General features: G+C 35.1%; 1 protein-coding gene across 1 annotated transcript in view; it reads left to right on the top strand.

Moving 5' to 3' along the window:
- LOC126192064 (collagen alpha chain CG42342-like) overlaps positions 1-22,722 on the top strand; it is a 660,839-nt gene that overhangs the window by 529,081 nt on the left and 109,036 nt on the right. The window contains exons 21-22 of the mRNA XM_049932580.1: positions 17,501-17,554; positions 17,921-17,947. Coding sequence (XP_049788537.1) covers positions 17,501-17,554; positions 17,921-17,947 — 81 coding nt within the window. The remainder of the gene's footprint in view (positions 1-17,500; positions 17,555-17,920; positions 17,948-22,722) is intronic.

Below are 22,722 nucleotides of genomic sequence, written 5' to 3' on the forward strand. Positions count from 1 at the left end.
TTCAATGAAACAGCAGAGAATGTTCCCCTATACAAGAATCGATAGTACAAACCGTATTGGTTATGTCTATAAAAAAAAAAATTGGGTTAGAGGAGGGTGTCCCATTACAATATCCCCCTCACAAAATTTGGAAACAGTGTGTTTAAAATGCTTTGTGACACCCTCTAAGTATGCCAAACAGTGAACAAAATGATGCCCAGGATTGCATGTACTGGTAGATGTATAGAAGTATGTGATACATGACAGATTACAGAAAACATAAGAAAAATATCTACTATACAAATCATAATGTATACAAATATCAGGATATGGTATTCAGATTTCAGATCTGTGGAACATACTGTCACAAGAAAATACTACAAAAGCAAAACTACTACATTACACCACTAAACTGTAGAAATAATTACAGAGAAAAGGTAAATTACTAGAATTTCAAATTTTAAGTTTAATCCATACAATCAAACCTTCAAAATATTCAAATGAGAAGAGAAAAATTTCAGAGCCTAAGTGTACGACGAGTGAGCCGACTCGAAAAACTCACAAAGAAGGATACAGACCAGAAGAATATACTCAACCATGAGTAGGACTCAGTCAGCCACATAAACCAGAGTATTCAAGGATATGTTAACTCATGAAAGAACAAATTAGTGGAAAAATATTAGGACCTAAGTTTACGATGCAGGGATCGACCCATGAGTTCAAACCACACTGGGTACAAACCAGCAAAAAAAGTTTCAACACAACAAAATGAATAAAGTTCATAATCATATCAACAAGTTCAGTTATATGCAAGGAGTAACTGTAAGAAGTGTCTATCCTCAGTCAATGGTTGTATGCTCTCCTTGAGTACACACACAGTTGTGATGACCAGGGGTACCCAAAACAGAGCTAAGCATGAGTCTGTCCACAACCCAAGATTCAATCAGATACAATATTGCAATACTCAGGATAGATTCAACTAAACACAGTCATAAATAGCTTTCAATGATGACACAATTTAGTAGCTTGAGAACCAAAATCAGAGTATGAAAGCAGACATGTGTATATCGTGTTATATTGTCTGCACTAGTGAATGTCTTCCACACTGTTTGCTAATTGTCCATACAAACTAACCTACATATATGAAGACCTAGAAGATTCACTTACAAGTGATAAAAAATGCATACTGATTTAAAGTTACATAATGTATTGTACTTGAAAAAATATGCATTTATGCTGAATAACATTGTCTTTAGAAGTCTTGGCTATCAATTTGCAAATATTAGTCACAGCACAAATCCAGTCAACAGATGCTCAAGTACGTTACTCAGCACCCGCAATCTGTTGCAAGTTGACTGGTCCAGCAGGGTACAGCCATATGGCAGTGTAGGGAGTGGATCTTCCCACATCTTTCAGCTTCCTCCTTAGAGTTCTCATCACATGCTCCACATGATAGGTAACTTTCTGTCTAGCATTCACATCAAATTCTGAAACATTGTTTTGTGTACTAAATATGCTGTCCATGCATACTAAATATGCACCTTCTTCACATCACATGAGATATGCTCTGCTTGGTAACTTTTCAAAGTCAATTATATGGGATTTACGTCAGGTGAAATTAAAAAGTGTTCACATATGAAACATTAATAAACAGAGTTAAATGCAATAAAAAATGGACTAATAAGCTATTACACACAGATATGCTCAGATACTTTTCCTAATTTTTGCAGGATAAAAAAACTATCCCATTTCAAAATTGCAAAAATATCTACTCATTTAGTCTCATGGCATATATGTATCAAATTCTAAAACACAAATCAATTACAGAACGTAATTATATATTGTATCATACATTTTATGTCAGTTAATAGATAATACAAAATTGTAGAAATCACATCATCTTACGTACTAAATTCCAGACAAACAAAACACAATTACATAGTTTCATGAATCTACAGATGGATTTAAACTCAGTCACTGGATAAGATAGAACTATAGAAACTATATGATCTTACATACTACATTCATGATAATGGAAAAGAACAAACAAATAAAAATTAGATACTTATGGATCATATCTATATGCTTTCAGTTCAGTGATGTTGCATAATCCAAACTTCTTAGATTTAGGGTACACAATTCTATATGCACTAGGATGTGTAGTTTCAAGAATTTTGAATGATCCAATGTAAATATCAAAAAATTTCTTTATCTCAGATGTCAACACCTTAGATTTCTCTTTGGCTTTCACTAACACAAGATCTCCTATCTGAGACTTAGAAAATCTACCTTTACCACCACGTCCCCTCTTTCTCCCATCCCCCTGTGTTTTTCATCATCCCCTTAACACATTCTTCGCTCTCTTTTGGAAACAGAATTTTACATGGTAGAAACTCAACATTTTCATAATTAAAGTTAGCTGGTCTGTGATTAAACATGATTTCAAATGGTGAAAAACCTGTTGAAGAATGTTGTAAGCTGCTCACAATATCTTCAAAATCACTGACATAATTTGTCCATTACTGCAATATGTTCTAAACAATCTTCCAATCTCTCTCATATATCTTTCTGCAGGGTTACTCAAAGGATGGTACACCAAGGTTAGAATAATCCTTATTTTTTGTGTGATCAACAAAATCTTTCCAAGCTTGTGATGTAAACTGATAACCATTATCAGATAAAATTGTGTTAGGAATACCCACCTGATGAAAATATGTGTTTTCAAACTGAGAGATGATTTGTTTACAGGCAGCTTTCTTAAGAGGAAACAGCTTTATGAACTTTGAAGATACACCAACCACCACAAAAACATAACAAAATCCATTCTTAGACTTAGGTAAAGATCCTGAAACATCCACAGTCACAAGATGTAGGTTACTATTAGGCAATATGTCTATAATTTGGCCTCTACTTGTTTGTTCACTTCCCTTCACTCTTTGACATCTGTCACAGCTAGCAGTCATCTTCTTGACTCTCCTACCTTTGTTATAAAAATACGTTTTCCTGAATCTTTTGTGAGAAATAGATTGATCCACAATGACCAAAACTCTCATGTATGTAAGTAATTAAAGCATCAATAGATTGTTCTGGCCAAAATGGTTTACAATCCTTTGAGTTAGTCTTATGTCTCCTGAATAAAATACTGTTGGGTACCTTATAATACTGTTCCACCTTTTTTCCTCCTTTGTTACTCAACATGCTCTCAACCAATTTCCAATTTTGATCACGATTTTAATACCTGCAGATGCCATTGTAAATTTTCAAGATATCTTTTTCTTCTTCCACACCTCTCAAGTACATCATTTTAAACTCTTTTTGTTCTTCTCCAAAGTTGTTAGATGATTCACTCCCTAAAGTTAGCTTAGACAAAGCATCAGCAGCTACATTATCTGTGCCCTTAATGTACCTGATTTCATAATTGAACTGCTGTGAAAACAAGGCCCAACATGTGATTCTGTTACAGTACAACTTACACACACCTGAAGATAACATAATGCTTTGTGATCTGTTGTTGAATGTCCAATGTACAGCCAAAAGTTCTTCCTCAGTTAAAGTGTATGTCTTTTCATGATTCTACAATACTCTACTAGCAAACGCAAGAGATCTATATTCAATAACACCTTCAACTTCAACCTCCTGAAATAAATGAGCACCCAATCCAACATCACTACTGTCTGTCATAATACAAAAAGGAAGAGATAAATCTGGTCTGAACAATATTTGACTTTCACACAACTGCCCTTTGACCTCATCAAAAGCATCCTGATGCTCCTGATTCCAATCCCAGATGGTATTCATCTTCAAAAGTTCACACAAGCCCAGAGCATTCAAAGCTTGGCTGCTACAAAATTTTCTATAAAATCCATTTAACCCAAAAAATGGTTTAAGCTGTTTTTGTTGCAAGGAGGTACAAAATTAGCAATGGCATCAAGTTTCTCTTTATCAGGTGCAATTCCTTTTTCAGATATAACATGTCCTAAATATTTAACTTCTTCCACACCAAATTTACACTTACCTATTTTCAAAGTCATGCCTCCTGATTCTAATTTTGAAAACACATCTCTTAACAGATCCAAATGTTGTTACCAAGTTTTTTCAGTGACCAGAATGCCATCAACATACACAATTAATTTTGAACTCACTTCACTTCCTAAGACAGAATTCAGAGCTCTTATGAATTCAGCTACAGATACATTTAGCCCAAATGGCACCACACAATACTGAAAACACTTACCTCCATACGAAAATGTTATATACTTTCTAGAACTAATTTCAAGTGGTATCTGGTGAAATACAGAGGTCATGTCAAAACTACTCATCTATTTTACGTAAGTAAATTTGTGTAACAGCTTGTCCTTGTTCTCAGTATGATCATTCTATCTGATAAGAAATTTATTAAGATGTCTAGAATCCAAAATGATTTTCACTCCACCATTTCTCTTACTTACCAAAACTAAAAGATTATTGTAAGCACTCCTGCTTCTCTCAATTACATCCCATGTTTCCATTTTCTGAATTTCTTTCTCTACATCTTTCCTTTTTGAAAATGGTAGATTATATGGCTTGAGAAAAAAAGGTTGATGATCTGTAATGTGAAGTATGCACTGATAGCCTTTCACTTTTCCTGTTTTTTCACTAAAAACATTTCTAAACTCCTATAACAAATTCCTAAGTTGTTTTTTTTTGTAGGCCACTAACAGTTGTAACTTCCCTTACTTTAGAATCTATTACACTTCCAAAATCCTGATCCTCAGTCTCATCAAAATCCGTATCTTCATCAAACACCTGGTACTCAGCTTGGTTCACAATGCTTTGCAAATAGTAGTTACAACTTTTCCCACAGTTTAAAATACAGAAATTAGTTTTACATAAGTATTACTTTTAGGTTCCAAAATAAACAATTCTTTAACATTCCATCCAAAACAAGCATCAAGTTTCACTATCCAATCCATTCTGAGAATTATATTTGCTTCCAGACTAGTGATCACTAAGCATCCATGTTCAAAGTTTTGCTTTCTATACTAAACGTTAAAATTATCTGAGATTTTACCAATTTGCGTTGCTTACCTGTAGCTCCTCTTACCTTTACACCTACAATGGGCATTTCCACAAATTTCTTACTATATTTAATATTTAATCTTGTCTCTAAATTGTTCAGATATACCACAAATTGGACTACCTGTATCAAACAGTTCCCTTCTCACTGATCAATTTTAATGTTAATGTAAGGACATCCAAAATCTGAATCATCATCTCTGTTATTAGACACTTCATGTAAAAGATCACTTTCAATTTCTTCAAATGCTACATCTATACTGTTTTTGCAGGGTTTTATCAACTTTACTGATATCATAGCATTACTTTGGTTACTCATGTTGTTAGGTATAGATTGAACACACTGAATGGATTCCACAACTAACATCACTTATTACAGAAGGAGCACAAAATACACTACTGGCCATTAAAATTGCTACACCACAAAGATGATGTGCTACAGACACGAAATTTAACTGAAAGGAAGAAGATGCTGTGATATGCAAATGATTAGCTTTTCAGAGCATTCACACAAGGTTGCCGCCGGTGGCAACACCTACAACGTGCTGACATGAGCAAAGTTTTCAACCGATTTCTCATACACAAACAGCAGTTGATCAGTGTTACCTGGTGAAACGTTGTTGTGATGCTTCATGTAAGGAGGAGAAATGCATACCATCACATTTCCGACTTTGATAAAGGTCGGACTGTAGCCTATTGCAATTGCAGTTTATCGTATTGCAACATTGCTGCTCATGTTGGTCAAGATCCAATGACAGTTAGCAGAATATGGAATCGGTGGGTTCAGGAGGGTAATACGGAATGCCTTGCTGGATCCCAAGGGCCTCGTATCACTAGCAATCTAGATGACAGGCATCTTATCCGCATGGTTGTAACGGATCGTGCAGCCACATCTCGATCCCTAAGTCAACAGATGGGGACATTTGCAAGACAATAACCATCTGCACGAACAGTTCGATGACATTTGCAGCAGCATAGACTATCAGTTCAGAGACCATGGCTGTGGTTACCCTTGACGCTGCATCACAGACAGGAGCAACTGCGATGGTGTACTCAACGATGAACCTGGGTGCATGAATGGCAAAACATCATTTTTTTTGGATGAATTCAGGTTATGTTTACAGCAAAATGATGGTTGCATCCATGTTTGGCGACATTGTGGTGAACGCACATTAGAAATGTGTACTCATCATTGCCATACTGGCGTATCAACCAGCGTGATGGTATGGGGTGCCATTGGTTACATGTCTCGGTCACCTCTTGTTCGCATTGACGGCACTTTGAACAGTGGATGTTACATTTCAGATGTGTTACAACCCATGGCTCTGCCCTTCATTTGATCCCTGCAAAACCCTATATTTCAGCAAGATAATGCACGACTGCATGCTGTAGGTCCTGTACGGGCCTTTCTGGATACAGAAAATGTTCGACTGCTGCCCTCTCCAGCACATTCTCCAGATCTCTCACCAATTGAAATCGTGTGGTCAATGGTGGCTGAGCAACTGGCTCGTCACAATAGGCCAGTCAATACTCTTGATGAACTGTGGTATCATGTTGAAGCTGCATGGGCAGCTATACCTGTACATGCCATCCAAGCTCTGTTTGACTCAATGCCCAGGTGTCTGAAGGCCGTTATTACGGCCAGAGGTGGTTGTTCTGGGTACTGATTTCTCAGGATCTATGCACCCAAATTGTGTGAAAATGTAATCACATGTCAGTTCTAGTATAATATATTCGTCCAATCGATACCCATTTATCATCTGCATTTCTTCTCGGTGTAGCAATTTTAATGGCCAGTAGTGTATATTACTGTCAAAATTACATTTCCTGCTTAGATCTTCTTTTGCTTCATTCCACCAGCATGGATACAAATTTTGACTAACCGCAGCGAACTGCATCCAGAATGCACATTTATCTATGTTATCTTCAATTTGGTCCCAAACAAATTTCAAAAAGTTTTCACCTTTATTCTTGAGGCTTACAGATAACTCACCTTTACTGTTTACTCTGCATGACTTTAATGAAAAACTGCTCTGACTAGACTGATATTCCATGACTCTCAGTTATATCACTTACCTTACCTGTATTCACAAATAACTCTAAGATTTCATTATTCTTAAACTCAACAAAAACCTGATACTCATCATCATCATCATCATCATCATCATCATCATCATCATAATATTCTTCCAGAATTACCTCATCAATAACATCATTAACGACACAAGTCTTGTCTCCATTAAAGTCACACACCTCACTTACATTCATTTGCAATATGCTACCAGTCTCAAACTTACCAACCTCAGTAATTTCACAGCTCTCATTCACACCAACATCAAAAATACCACCTAATTCAGATTAAATACAGTCATCACCTGTTTTACATGTATCAATAACACTGTTTTCTGACCAAGAGAAGAAATCATTAGTACACACTACATCAAAATTCTCATTACTCTCACATTCTGGTTTGTGATTAGTATCTACATCACTATAATTAAACATAGTATTTCAAAACTGTTGATCAAAACATAAATGAGAAATCTAATTTTCCTTCTGTGCCACATTATTAATACTGTTATTATTGTCTATTTGTAAGTGTAAATTGGGGGTTCTGTACTTGTTGTGTTTCCTCTCCCCAAAACTGTGGACCTTCATTGAGGCAGACTGCTGTTACCCAAATAGTTACCTCTATGATTGTTTCTCCTATTATATTGCCCATAGTTATCCCCATTATTCCTATTCTGCTGATGTTCAAAATTTTTGTCTCTATTACCATTTTGAAACTGACAGAAATTACCACTATTTCTGATTCTATAGTTATTACCTTTGTGATCTCTATCATTTCAGTGATTATGGTACATGTCTCTTTCTACTGCCCTATCCAGCCTGTTAACATATCATAAAAATTGTTCAAGATAATCGTCAGGTCCTTGTACTAAATCCCACAGCAACCTTTCTGGTAATCTCCTTTTTTGTGCATCAATCAATGTCATTTTGTCAAATGGTTTATCAAGAAGAGTTAATTTCTTAAGTTGATCATTGCAGAACTCTTTCAGGGTACCATCCCTATTCCTAATATTTGGACCATTCAGAAATTCACTTTTGATTCTCCCTTGTCCAGCTTCCAACCAAAATTTATTTAAAAAAACTCTTTTGAAACTTTGATATGTTTACCACAGACTTAAATTTAGATTTACCCATGACTGAGCTTTGCCTTCAAGACATCTTTTAACAAATTTAATTTTTTGATCATCATTCATGTCTGACACAAAACTGTCCCTACAGTGCTGTAAAAAATCCACTGGATGTAAATTGTCTGATGGAAAACTTTTGATTGTAATGTTGGACCACGCAATATAATTGTTTGAATGCAAATTACTGTGGATGCAATTTTCCTGTACTAATGAAATATTTTGATCTAAAACATTTACATTAGTTAGCATACTGTATTCAGTGTTTAAAATTTTTTTATCTAAACTTCTAAAGTTCTGTTCCATTTTTTCCTCTACGACCTTCTCTTGTACTCTGATGTCATTAACATTCTTCTCCCAGTGTGAAGATTGTGAACTAACTCATTTTCCAAAACAATAAATTTACTTTCTAAGACATCAACTTTTTCATTCACACTTTTTAATCCATCTGGCAGCCCACTTTTTATCTCAGAAACCTGATTACTAACTTGGCCTATTTGATATTGTACCCTGTGCATTTTACAATTGTTTTTAGACTGTTCTGTTTTCATTTCCTCTAATTTTATTAAAATCAATTTCAAAATATCAGTTTTAACTGTTTCTTTGCTGACTACACCTTCACTCGGTTTAAACATGTCTTGACTGGGTCCTACAGCTTTCACATCTACATCACTACCCTCATCTCTATTCATTTTCCTGGCAATCACATGAGTCCACCAAAAAAAATTAATTTCACAAATAGTTGGCACTTATCTTTTCTGATGTCTTTCATCGTATTTATAAAGTCCTCTTTCAATTCATCCGATCTGTCATTGTTGATATTATCTCGTTACTGTTGATACAACTTTGTTGGGTAGTTCTAGGTTCTTCCTTCATCGAGTGATTGAAGTTCATTTACATAAAATCTGCATATATAGAAATAATTGTCCTTTCTTCTTCTGCAACAGACAAAACTTCTTTATCAGTCAACAGATCCCGGCTGATGCCCACACACTTGACCAGAGCCAGTACCACTTGGAGCTGTTAGCAAAGGGTTGACAACTCAGCCTGCAGCCAAGCATAGCAATAACAGTCCCAGTACAGCAGAAGACTACACTATATAGTTATTAAAATGTGGGACTATGTCCAGTAAGTACACAAACACCCAAGAAATTTACAAACTAAACTACTAAGCACACAAGTAAATGAAAATATGCCACTTCTGTTTGAGGCATGTACAAATGTTTGACAAATGAATGCTGTACTCCCCTGAGTTGCTTCAGACATATTATACTTGTTCAGACATATGAGGTAGCATATACCTCTCCCTAATATCTTGTAGGATGATATTGGAATCTGAAAAATTCAATAATCAGAAATAAGTGGTCAAGTGTTTTGGATAGTCCTCGGCCTAACGAACATTGTTACATACTGGAGCGACCCTGTGGTACAGGGTCAAAATTGAAACATTACACACTTCCTCTGGCCCAGGCAAATTGAGCAAATCAGTTGGTTGTTTCACATTAGATGTGATCTAGGGTAGACTGTAGATGGCTGATAAAAGCCTCATTTATTTGTTCGTGTGCTGTTCCTGATAAAACCTCCAAAAGCTATTATTCCTTGGTACAAAAAGCACCAATTGTGGGGATGGCCACATCTATAATTTCTATTCGTGGCAAATTGTTGACATTTTTATGATATCTTCATAAGATAATATTCTTGGTGAATTTCAAAAACTTTTTCTTGTTCCTGAGATCCAGGAGATGCAGAAAACAGAAAAAACTAATTTCTAGCTGTTTTTGCACTGTTGGCCACATTTATCAAAGTGACTAACTGTAGCAAATGACTCAAATTTTGACTGGACATTCTTTAGACTTAATAACAATGCACTTTGGGTACCAAATGTACCAATTTTGGGGATGTTACTTCCATAATTTCTTTTCATGGCAGAGTGTCAAAATTTTTCCCATATGTTCTTAAGATGATGTTCTCAGGGAATCTCAAAACTGTTTTTGAAATCATTATCCATTACAAAGTCCACAGGTTCAATGTTAACATATTTATGCAGGTTAAATATGCATGTAATATCCGCTCTGCAGCATAGATGTGATTTTAACTGAGACAGTGAACATATGACAAGAGTTCTAGTGTCATTACAAGCATTCTGAGATCAACACGCTATGTTTTTAACCATTATTTCATCAATAAAACGTTGTGACTCACTGGTTCTGTATAATGGGCCCTTCTTACCTATACAAATATACCACAGTGGTACTACAGTGACAAAAAAATGGGCTGAAAAGGAACTTAACATGCCTGAAAAAAACTTAAAATAAATGGCCAAAATTATTTAAAACTGGAAAGACTGCAAATTCAGTAAAATGTTTCTAATAACATTTTTAATCTTTTAAGAAAAAAATCATAAGCTGGGGTTTTCGATGAATTGCAAATGATGAGCAAAGTATCTGGCAAAAATGTAAAGCAAACAATTTTGGGTTAACCTTTTGTGTGTACTATGTTTGTATGTGTCAAAGTATACAAATGTGTCAAAGTATGTAAACAAACTATCAAAAATTTACTGATCTACAGATTTGCTTTATATAAGCAATAAACCCTGATGAAGCAGGTAAAAGAAGGGAACCACTGGAAAAATGCTCCTTTCAGAACACAAAAAGGGCAAATAAGGTCTTCTTTTAAAAAAACCATGACAGAAAAGTGGATACTCAGTTGCCTCAGTCCTCATTCCACCTTCCCCAACAAAAATTTTTGCATGTAAACATATTCACAATTTTTGTGCTAAAAGAAAGTTGCAGAAAGACAGTGATGGTGGTGGAGGAGGAAGAGGAGGAGATTCGTGTTTAATGTCCTTTCAACAGTGAGATCATTACAGACTGAGCACAAGCTTGGATTAGGGAAGGATAGGAAGGAAAGTGGCCATGCCCTTTCAAAGGAACCATTCCTACATTTGCCTTAAGTGATTTAAGGACATCACAGAAAACCTAAATGATGATGACTGGACACAGGTTTGAACCATTGTCTTCCTGAATATGGTGGTGGAAGGAAGAGGAGACAATACCAGTGGGAGAGATAAAGAGGAGATATAGTGATGACAGGAGGGATAAAAGTGGCAGTGGCAGAGAAAGAGTAGATAAAAGAAGAAAACAGCAGTGGGATCAACATATAGAGCAGACAGTGGAAATGAATAACACAGAGGAGTGGAGACCATACATAGGTTTTGAGGGGTGGGGGTGGGGTGGTGGAGTGTGTAGGAATCTGGATACTCCCAGACCAGCAGAAGCTTAACACATAGATACAGAGGAGGGTGAATTTTGGTCCAAAACATGTAGGCAAAGGGGAAAATGTAAGTTGTACCCCTCATAATTTTTGAGCTATTGAGATGTGTTGGGGCAGTGACAGCAGAAAAGAAAGACAGAAGGAGACAGTAGCAGTGGGATACGCTGTAAATCACCGGAGACAAAGGAGACAGTGGGAGAGAGACATACATAAACTGTGGCAGTGAGTGGGAGATGCTGAGTTTGAAGGCCTCACTGGAAAAAAAGAGGCTGACTAAAAGGATTGTGAATGTTCTGTGTTAAAAGAGCACAAATGTGTTAGCAAGCCAAAATTTTTGGTGAGTAAAGCAGGAGCTGGTTATCCACTTTTTTGACTGAGTCTTTAAAGAGGAACATATTTGCCTGTTGTGTGCTTATGAAAATAGATGAGTGGAAATACTCTTGTTTCACTACCAGATTCTCCTTAGCAAATATTTCTGTTATCTTTTAAAAGCTCGTATTACCCAAATACAGTACCATCTGTCTCTGGCCATCTATCATTCAAAGTGTGACCTACACTGTAATTAAAGTCATAATTTACTTCAAACTGTTATGACTTGTCAGTATTTCTAATAAACTATGAGATCATTTCTTATTCACATTTATGCAAGGTTCTTCAGGGTCTCACCTACAAACTTTGGAGGTCAATAGTGCACACACACAAAAAAAAAAATTCTTAAAGAAATGTATCCTATGAAGCCCTTCATGACAGGGTACTTCAAAAAGTGCACTGGTTTTTATGTGTCAGATTATGAACTTTATTTTTTTCAAAACACATTTTCAAAATACAGATACATTTTCATCACACCTTCCTATTTCAGGTACGGAAAATGACATCTGGCATACAACCTCCTCTACTGCACAGACTCATAAGAATTCTGTCTGTAAAATTCACAATGAATGCCTGACAAGAGTCCACTTGAATTTCATAAACAATAAATCGAATTTAGACCTTTAAATCATGGATGAGTCTCCATTAGTGTGACTCTTATATGATACTTTTTTAAAAAATCATACTTTTCTTGGGTTACCCACCAATTTTGTTAAATTCTGTCTAAAACTGATCTGTGTGAAATATGAGGTCAGGAGAATAAGGGGAAGGGGTGTCTGCAGTTCTTAAAAATCTGACAATTCATAAAAAATGGCAACCATCAACTTTGTGAACTATTACTTGTTCATGACAAATTTATTATTTAATTAATGTAGACACAATATTTACTCAGTCTTCTTACATTAATTGATTGTCATTTCATAGATCATATTGCTCAGGTGATGTGACGAGTCATTGAACCAAGATGGGTAGAGATGGGCAGAACAAGCCAATATGTTCCTTTTTTGGCACAACCGCATTGCACTATTCATCTCTCACTTTAGAGGAAAGGCAACAGATGTAGCAAGTACAATGTCTTCATCTTCAATTCGTTAATGAGAGATGATTTATTTGCCTTAATACTGCTCACGTAAAACAACTAGAAGCAAACAGCATCTGCCAAACAACCTTTTACAGTTATTTTTTACAATTTACAATATTTAATTTAATTGTCTGACAGACTGCCATCCTAGTTGATCAAAAGTGACAATTTATTGGGAAATCTGCTAATTCTGACACAAGAACTGAGAAATGGCATAACAGAATTAGAAGTTTTATATCAAAAAATAGATGCAACTACAAAGATTTTATATTTGAATATGATCCTTTATATTTGATATGATCCTTTATATTTGAATATGAAATTTTAAAATTAACTGTGAACTTTTTTTTGGCAAAGCACAATCTTGTGGTTTTTTGTTGTGTGTTCTAGAGACAATCCATCAGTCAAAGTGAATCGAGAAAGATAATTATTATTTGAAAATGTTTGAGGCCATGATGAATCTGAATTATCACAAGAAGAGAATGAAATTTGTGATATATGATTTTCCTTGAAGATGGTCTGTGCCACTTCTGCAACCCAAAGTGTAGTATTTAGTTTTCACCTTTGTTTCAAAATTTGTTAATATCATGTCAATCAAAAAACTGAAAAGACATTTATAGCACTTGGTTTCTAAATCAATCATCTTTGCATCATTTGAATCCTATTCACCCCAAATTATACAAAAACTCTTTATTCTGCAATGGAACCACTCTAGGGATCAGCACAAAGAAAAAAAATTAAACTTGAGAAGTAAGAGCCATTCCAGTCTGCAAGATTTCCTCTTTTCATGTTTGCTTTTTCTAAGTGTTGCATGTTCTTTCCATCATTTGCGTTGCATGAAATTACTTTCTGGTGTAGTAACAGGCTGCCATAAGCTATACTGTCATCACGTACCATTTTCTGTGAATTTTGTGACCATTGCAAATAGCACTTGAACAGTCAGTAGAGCACTATCTGTGAAGTCAAGCACAGCAGCCAATAATAGCAGCAGTTTATGTTTCTGTACAGCATTTAATTTAGGATTTTTTCTCATGTGCTTTTGTCAAGAAGCCAATAGAATTTTTGTAACTAACAGTACTGACTCATATTTAACTACTTTCTCTATGTCTTTGCACATTTTTTGAGCAGTATGTCACATGAGCTGACTTTTTAGCATAATAGTAACCAGAAACAGCATCACTTAGGCCACACATAGTGACTGTTTGGGCTAGTGTTATCATTGTTGTATAGACAAATATAGATTGCAGGTAGATAGGGACTACACCTGTTGCATAGAGATGCAGAGCAATTAGCCAGTATCCGGAAACAATTGGCAGCTGCATTGACCAATGTTGACAGGCTTCAGACTGCTGCCCAGGTATGGTGTTGAGATGTCTAAGACAAAAACTTTTGCGCCACTGGCATGTGAAGCATCAGCCAGGGTTCCTGATGTTTCAGCACCTCCCAGTACCCATAATGTGGTCAGTACACATCCACCTGAGTGTCAATGAAAGACAGTGTCATGATCATATATTTCTGGATGGAAGGCAATAATGGGTACTAGCTGCAGGGCTGTCCCCTTCTGTCTTAAAAGCAAGTTTGAGGTCTTCCCCAGTGCTAAAAGTACATCTAGTGTGCAGAGAATGTTTCACCTTTTGGAACAACGGACAATATTCCTGAAAGGTCAGGACAAGTGCAGAGGGTAGGCTTTGGGTTCTTGGGAGCTATAGTGTTAGGCACATGACAGAACCCATTAGGCAAATAGCAGTGATGTCAGGAAGGAAGGCTAGTTTCCAATCTGTTTGACTGCCAGATGTTTCATCTGAGATGTGGAGGAGGCCCTGTTGGCTGTTATTGGGCACACTCTGTGCAATCTGCTGCAAATCATGGCTCATGTTGGCCTGCATGACATCTGCCACATAGGTTTACAGCTATCTGGCTGCATTGGTAAAGACAGCTAGCCATGCATGCAGAATGGATGTTGAGCTGACATTTGCAGCATTGTTCCAAGAACCACTTGTGGTCTTCTGGTTTGGAGCCAAGTGCAAGGTTTAAACTAAAGGCTCAGACAGTTCTTTGATGAGCTTGGATGTGAATTTCTCAACCTTCAGTATTAGGTGGAGAATTTAAGATACCTCTTAATAAATTAGCTGTATTGGATGCGAATTTCTCAATCTCCATTATCGGATGGAGAATTATAATTATAGATCGGGTGTGTGTGGGTTCAGATATATGGCTTCTTGTGACAGGTGAAGAATTAGAGGAACTCTCCTAATAGACTGGATATGTGCGATGCAGATTTTTCAACTTCCATTATGGGGTTGAGAATTGTAGGGCCCCTCATAATGGATCAGGTGTGCACTATGCATGAAGTGGTTGCGAGGATAGCACAGCTGGTGTTTCAAGTACATGTGGGTTTTTTGAGTAGAGAAATCCCTCAATGGAGAGAATGATCACTCCCTGATTTCAGAAAAGGAAGTACTTTTTTATGTTTTTTATTTTTTTGAGTTACATATCTTGTGATTGGTTTGATGTAGTTTGCCACAAATTCCTCTGTTGTGACAAACTCTTTGTTTCAGAGTAACACTCACACTTTGCATCTTCAGTTATATGTTATATGTGTTTCAGCCTCTACAGTTTCCTCTGTTGCCATGGAAGCCATTCCATGATGTCTTAACACACTTTCTATCATCCCATCCCTTCTTCGTGTCAGTGTTTTCCACATCTCCCATTCTTAACTGATTTGGCAGAGTACGATCTCATTTATTGCATAGCAGTTCATCCAATTTTCAATATAATTCTATAGCACCACAATTCAACTGTTTAAATTCTCATCTTTTCCTATTTTCTAACATTCCACAATTCATTGCCATACAATGGTATTCACCAAATGCATATTTTTCAGAAATTTCTTCTAAAATTAAGGATTATGTTTGATAGTTGCAGATTTCTATTGGCCAGGGATGCCTTCTTTGGCTGTGCTAGACTGCTCTTCGTGGCTGAAGGAATGGTCTTCGCCTTGTTTGGTGCAGATTCTGCCTTAGTAACTCATTGTTTAAATTGTTGTTTGGTCTCAGAGGTATAGTAATGTATCCATGTTTCATCCACAGTGACGAAATGAAGCTTAAAGTCCTGCGGATTCTTCCTGAACAGCTGCAAACCATCCTTGCAACATTTCACACGATTCTGTTTTTGGTCAAGCGTGAGCAATCGTGGAACCCATCTTGTGGATAGCTTTCTCATGTCCAAATGTTTATGCAAAATATTATGTACCCATTCATTCAAGATGCCCATAGTACTAGCAATCTCATGCACCTTAACTCTTCTGTCATCCATCACCATATCATGGATTTTATCAATGATTTCTGGAGTTGTAACCTCCGCAGGGCATCCAGAACATTCAGCATCACTTGTGCCCATATGGCCACTGAAAAAATTTAGAAACCGCTTATAAACTGTTGTAATCAAAAGTACAGAGCCACCGTAATGTTTATCAAGCTTCTCTTTAGTCTCCTGAGGTGTTTTGCCTTTCATAAAGTAATGTTTAATCACCACACGAAATTCTTTTTTGTACATTTTTTGACAATCACTCGACTTCCTTGATTCACTTCAATGCCAAACACAAACAAATAGACCAATATGGCTGAATCTTGGTGGGCGTTCTTTCCAGAGATGCTACTAACTAAACATAACCTTGATATGTGCCTGTGGTACCATCTCTCGGACTTTGCACAGACTTTTCAAACGCCCCTCATACAATAGTAAGTTATGGTTCTTCATGCATTTCCCTTGTCTAATAACTTCTTTATTCTGTCGTTATACTATCCTACCAATGCATTTAGTACTCTGACTCAACAAACTTTGCATAGAACCATCCAACTGACACAAATAAGTTACTTTTTTCAGCCTCATTCCACACAGAGCTACAACCTCATCCAAAAATGGTACAACTGAGCAATTACTGTATAATTTGTTCTGAGGAACAGTAACATGCTACTCCTTCTTGTAGCTCTTATTTCTTTGCTTCAAATGTTCATTACATGCCATCAATATAGAAAATATTCATTTTTCCATTCCCATGTCTTTGAAAATGAAAATCATTGACTTTCTTGATGAAGTTATTCATTGCAAAATATCTTATCAATTCACACTGACACCTGAACTGGAACTGGCTACCTTTCTCATTAACTATTTGAGGTACAGAAGCTCTTGTATGAGCTATTTTATGCTTTATGTGCTAACAGAAACAGCCACTTTAGACAAGCAGAGGTGTTCGCTATTTTATTTCCCAGATTAAAATACACTATTCAGAGGTAAATTACTTAATCCCTGCTGAATCAAAATGCAGTGTACTTACACATGTACTCTAAGTTCTCTGCAAGTGATTGGTCTTTCTATTAAATTTCCTTGATAATGTTTTATTTGGATGCCAGGATACTTAGGTAACTGATTAGGACTGTTGTGGATCCAGCAAAAATAATGTATAGTGTTGTTTTATGCTAAAACTGTTTCAAGTGCACTTAAAGCATTTTTTGTTTAAACTCATTTAAATGTGATGCTTCTGTTACAGGGAGCTCAGGGTGAGCCAGGGAGCAAGGGAGAGAGAGGTGATCCAGGATTGCCCGTATGTACATTCTTATTTCATGATTGATGTATTATATTCACCTATTAATCTCATTCCCTTAACACTCTCACAAATAATTCAGCCATGGTTTCTTCAGTGAATCAAACTACAAGCATGTATTAATCACTGACATTTACTTTAACAATGTTCCATTAAATGACACTTATAATGTTTCACATAAAAAGCAAATAAAATATGAATATTTCAAATGCATAATTGAACAACAGATTAATTTTTCCTGTGTTTGGACTCATTTTATTGGCAGAACAACAAAAATTATATTTTTTTTAATGAAATGGCTATACCATCTCCCTTCACATAATTTGGCTGTCAATAACATTAACATATTTTTCCATTGTATTTTAGGGTACTGATGGAATTCCTGGTGCAGAGGTACCCCAGCTTTAAGTAATTCTTGCTTTGTGTAGCATTCAGTTGCATGTTATCTTGCAACAGCTTGGTGCTTTTTGAAATGCATGAGTAGTTTATGATTTTTGGAATGTGTGCACATTTATTTATTTCAGAGTGATGCATCTACATTTGTAGATTAATGGCAAAGCATGGGGGGCATAATCTTATCATAAACTGCAACAAAAAAGAACCAAATTCACAATCTGACATAATTTAATCGGCCACAGTAATTTATGTAACTTGTACTTTAATGGCATAATCTGTGCACATAGAGCTAACCTATTGGTGTGTGCCTAACTTTATTTAATCTGAGTAACCAAATGTAAGATTTTTCGTAAGTTATAAGTTTTTCATAAGTGAGAATGAAGCTTCTTCTTTTTTTTTTTTTTTTTTTTTTTTTTTTTTTTTTTTTTTTTTTGTGGAAAGCCCAGTTGCTGTGAGCCCTTAGCTTTAAGAACAAATTCTTTTCGTGGTGACTAAAGGAAGAAGAAAAGATTTATAAAATGCTAGAAATTAGAAAACAAATGTTTTGATAATGAGGAACCGAAGAGGTGACACTAATACACATGCGATGAGAGGAATATTGACACAAAAAGATCCAAAGTTGGCCATAGAAATGTGGTCAAGACAACTTATCATTGTACTAAGGAGGTGATAAGTATTGAGCTGGTACATTGTTGCTCAGCACTTTAACTGTCTTTGTTCTTTCATTCATCATATTTCATAGATATGTATTGAATTGAAAATTAAATTGAGAAAACATATAGAATGACTGGCTACTACCAACTTTCATAAGGTGTAATTTCTAGTACTACTCATAGAAGCACTTGAAGTAGAAAATAATAATAATTGCCTTTTGAACTAAAGGTTCATTCTTAAGGGAGGAAAGAGGGTCTGGTTCACGAAGGTTGGAAAAGACTCCCAGACACTAGGTTGATAGGGACTCACTAATTTTGAGATTAAAGGAGAAATGCAAAGATGGATGAATGGCCATTAGGGAGAGTAGGGGACAAAGATAGTACATTGGTAAGCACTTTACCAGCTTCATGTTGGAGATTACAAAAGGGACATACCGGTATGAAATTGATTTATTCACATCATTCTTATATTTTTTAAATCATTTGATTTATTATTCATATTATATGTTAAGCCTTACAACAAAACATTTTTAGAAGAGTAAAAAAAGATTTTACACATGTTATTGTGATACAACTACTCAATACTCACTAATTACGGTTTTCAGTCTGCAAAAGATACACAAAATTATATACAGTTCCCTTGCTTCAGCTATGAAATTGTCATGCATGAATTCTTCAATGTAATAATGGTACTTTTATAATAAAAAATTAAAGAGCAAACTTTTAAGTGAACCAAGCTCCCTGTTGAATATATTTCTGCCTTTTAGTTTATTGTAAATTTGTAATCCCATATACTCTGCTCTTGGGGCATACAGTTTTAAATGCTGTGTAGGAAGATTAAAATTATTTCTACACTAAGTGCTGTAATTGTGCTGGAAATAAAAACTTTCAAATGTCTTTTACTTTTTATATATGAAAATCGAAACCTTATAAATGTACAGTGTGGAAGTGGGTAACATTAGTATGATTGGATTTCCTGATTCTTAGAAGATCAAAGGAACAATCTGTTTTACATACTAAAAACATTCAACAGCCTAGCACATAAGTGTTTCTTTGTTTCTTTATTTAAAACAAATGGTTTCAACAGACTTTGCTGTCATCTTCAGGTCTTTAAAAAATCTTTTCATTAATGTCCTGATTTTTATCCACATATCAGCTTGGCATGATGTCCAACATAAAATGAACACATTTCACAACAAAAACATTTTTTAAGACCTGAAGATGGCAGCAAAGTCTGTCAAAACTGGTTGTCTTGACATAGGCTGCTGAATATTTTTAGTAGTATTGTTATATTTTTTAACAGTGGATGACACATTACCCTTTGTTTGCTGAGCTGCAACACTAGTATCCTCAATATATTTATTGAATTCCCACAAAAGATTATGCCATAAGGAATAACTGACACAAAGTAACAGTGACACATGATCATTTTGCTATCTATTTTTGTGACACCTGACAACATGATCATTATAAATACAGTGACTCTTTGATCTTCATAAAGAAACAAATACATAATACATCAGCATGAAAAAGTGCAACAGAAGTGTCGTAAAATGAATTTTATGCATCAATACCAATTATTGCAACAATAATGGTGTGCTAAAGTGAACATCAAGTTCATAAATAGTAATTCACCCTGGTGGCATCATGATTATTTTTTTGAGAAACATGTAGATCTGTTAAAAACAATAAACTTGAAAAATGAAATCATTTATTTACTGAATAATGAAATTAAAGCTCTTAATATGGCAATAGTTGCCTTGAAAGAAAGAAAACAGATTACTGAAAATGACTTTTTAATAGTTAATCATTCAATTCTCAAAAATATCATGAGTCCAAATTGTGAAGTTGATGTGCAGCCAGTCATAATAACAAATCAAGTAAAAACAAATTGAACATTTCAAGGATGTTTTGCGTGCAAAATAGAAGTCAAAATCCATAATCAAGAGTGAAAACTATGAAAGTTTTTGTATAGATGAGCATGAATTCCCTTCAACAAAAACTATTCATCTGTGTTCAGGAATTATAATAAGCAGCACATTGCACTGGAGATTAGTGAGTGATAAGTACATCAACAAAATAAACTATAGCACCTGTGATCAGTGTAATGGTCTGGATTAGGCGCAATATTTGTAGATTCAAACAAGTTTATTAGTGAGGATTGTATAGGGCAGGACCACTTACATCTATATAGTTTAAGATCTGTAACTTCTAGCAAAAAACTTATTGATGTCTGGAAAAATACACAAAGCAAGGGAAACTAGTATGCACCAAGGGATAAGATAAACTGAAAAACACAGAAAAAAAGAAAAACAGTATTTAAGGAAAAACATGTTGAAAATTATAAATAAGTGTAAGTTTTCATACTTCATGCAGTGGCACATAGATGACCTAAAAGCATTGTATCCACAGGGTAAAATCACAAAAATTGATGAGCTGCAAAGTATTCTTTCAGAGGGAAAAACATATCAATGTCATATGACAAAACAAACACTGACTTATGAAAGATTTTATCGTAGTTTTAAATAAAACAAAAAACTTTGTGGTAGCTAGCAACTTTTGTAGGAGAAACAGATTTCAGTGAGGTTCCTGCATATTGGGTTACAAATTGTTAGAATGTAAAGAATGAGATGATTTTAATTTACTAAACAAAGTATTATATTTGAAAGTTGTTGTGTGTATCTGTAATGATGGAATCTCAATATATATAGAATTCCAGGTAGTGATGCAACCAAATTATTTTTCGAAGTACTGCAGTACCTCCTACATTATATCACAAAGAAACGTGGAAACAAATTGTAAATGCTGCTAATGGTAGCATAGATGCGGCAGTGAAACAAGCATGTTAACTATATTTACTGATTTAATTCAAGAACCTGGCTTTAGAATAATTTCACTGATTTCACCAGGATAAATGAGCAAATAATGTCATGCATTGACATTTTTTAACAAATTATACATTTAACAACATAGCCAAACGCAGTTTAAACTTAGAAATCTCAGATCACTTCACTTTTCTTATTGAATTACTAAAAAAGTATGAAGAGAATGGAAGTAAATATTTCATGGAAATACAGTTCAGTAAAGAAGAGATAAATTTGTTCAGTTGCAGATTAAGTGCAACATGACATCTTATGTTAAAATAATGTTGATACATTTATAACAGATTTTTACATGTTTTTGATGAAAAATTTCCAACATTAGTCTAAAAAAAAAGCAACAGATAAACTAAATTGGATTATTGCTTGCATTAAAATATGTAGTTATAGACACAGGCAGCTTTATACTGAACTGAAACTCAGTAATAGTGCTGAGTTCATTACCTATGTCAAAGCATATAAGAAGAGTGTTTAAGAAGATTTTAAAGGCAGCCAATGACATTTCAAACACCAAAAGCATAGAAATAAATCAAAGGAAGTATGAGCAGTTGTCATATGTGAACTTGGAATCAAACCTAACAACTGAGAATTTTCTAATAGAAAGAAAAAGTTATTATAAAACCTGCTCAAATAACAGAAAATTTTAATGCTCTTCATAGCTGTATTAAGATCTGCTGGTGATGTAGACTCCTATCATGACAAGGTATATTTATTTGGCTCATGCCAGAGTAAGTCTGAGAGTCTAATTAAATTCCGCCAAGTAACACCAAAATATGTAGAGAAAACTACATTAATCCAAAAAATAAAATGATATAGGATGAGATGGAATATCTGCCAAAGTTGGTAAAACATCTTTAAATATAATAGAACATCCACTGTCCAAAATAATTAATTATTTGAAGGACACCACTTTCTGCATTTTCTGAAACATGTAGAAGTGTAACCAGCATTTAAAAAAATTATCCAAATAAGATATGGGAAATTACCACACAATTTCCCTTAGTTTCATGTTTTCTATATTATTTGAAATGATTGTTGCCATTCAAAATTTCTGTCAAAACTTTGGCTCCGAAAACACAAAAGTACAATTTATGCCAACAGTGAATTCATGAATAAAGTTACATGTAATTTGGAAATGTAACAAAATAAATTCTATTCCATGGGAAAAATGGAGAAGAAGGACTGCTAACAAAGGTCAAGTTTAGAAGGTAACCCACTGTGCTTCCTCTGAGCGGTTATC

Source organism: Schistocerca nitens, chromosome 1, assembly GCF_023898315.1.
Source record: "Schistocerca nitens isolate TAMUIC-IGC-003100 chromosome 1, iqSchNite1.1, whole genome shotgun sequence".
In the NCBI taxonomy this organism is placed as follows: Eukaryota; Metazoa; Arthropoda; class Insecta; order Orthoptera; family Acrididae; genus Schistocerca; species Schistocerca nitens.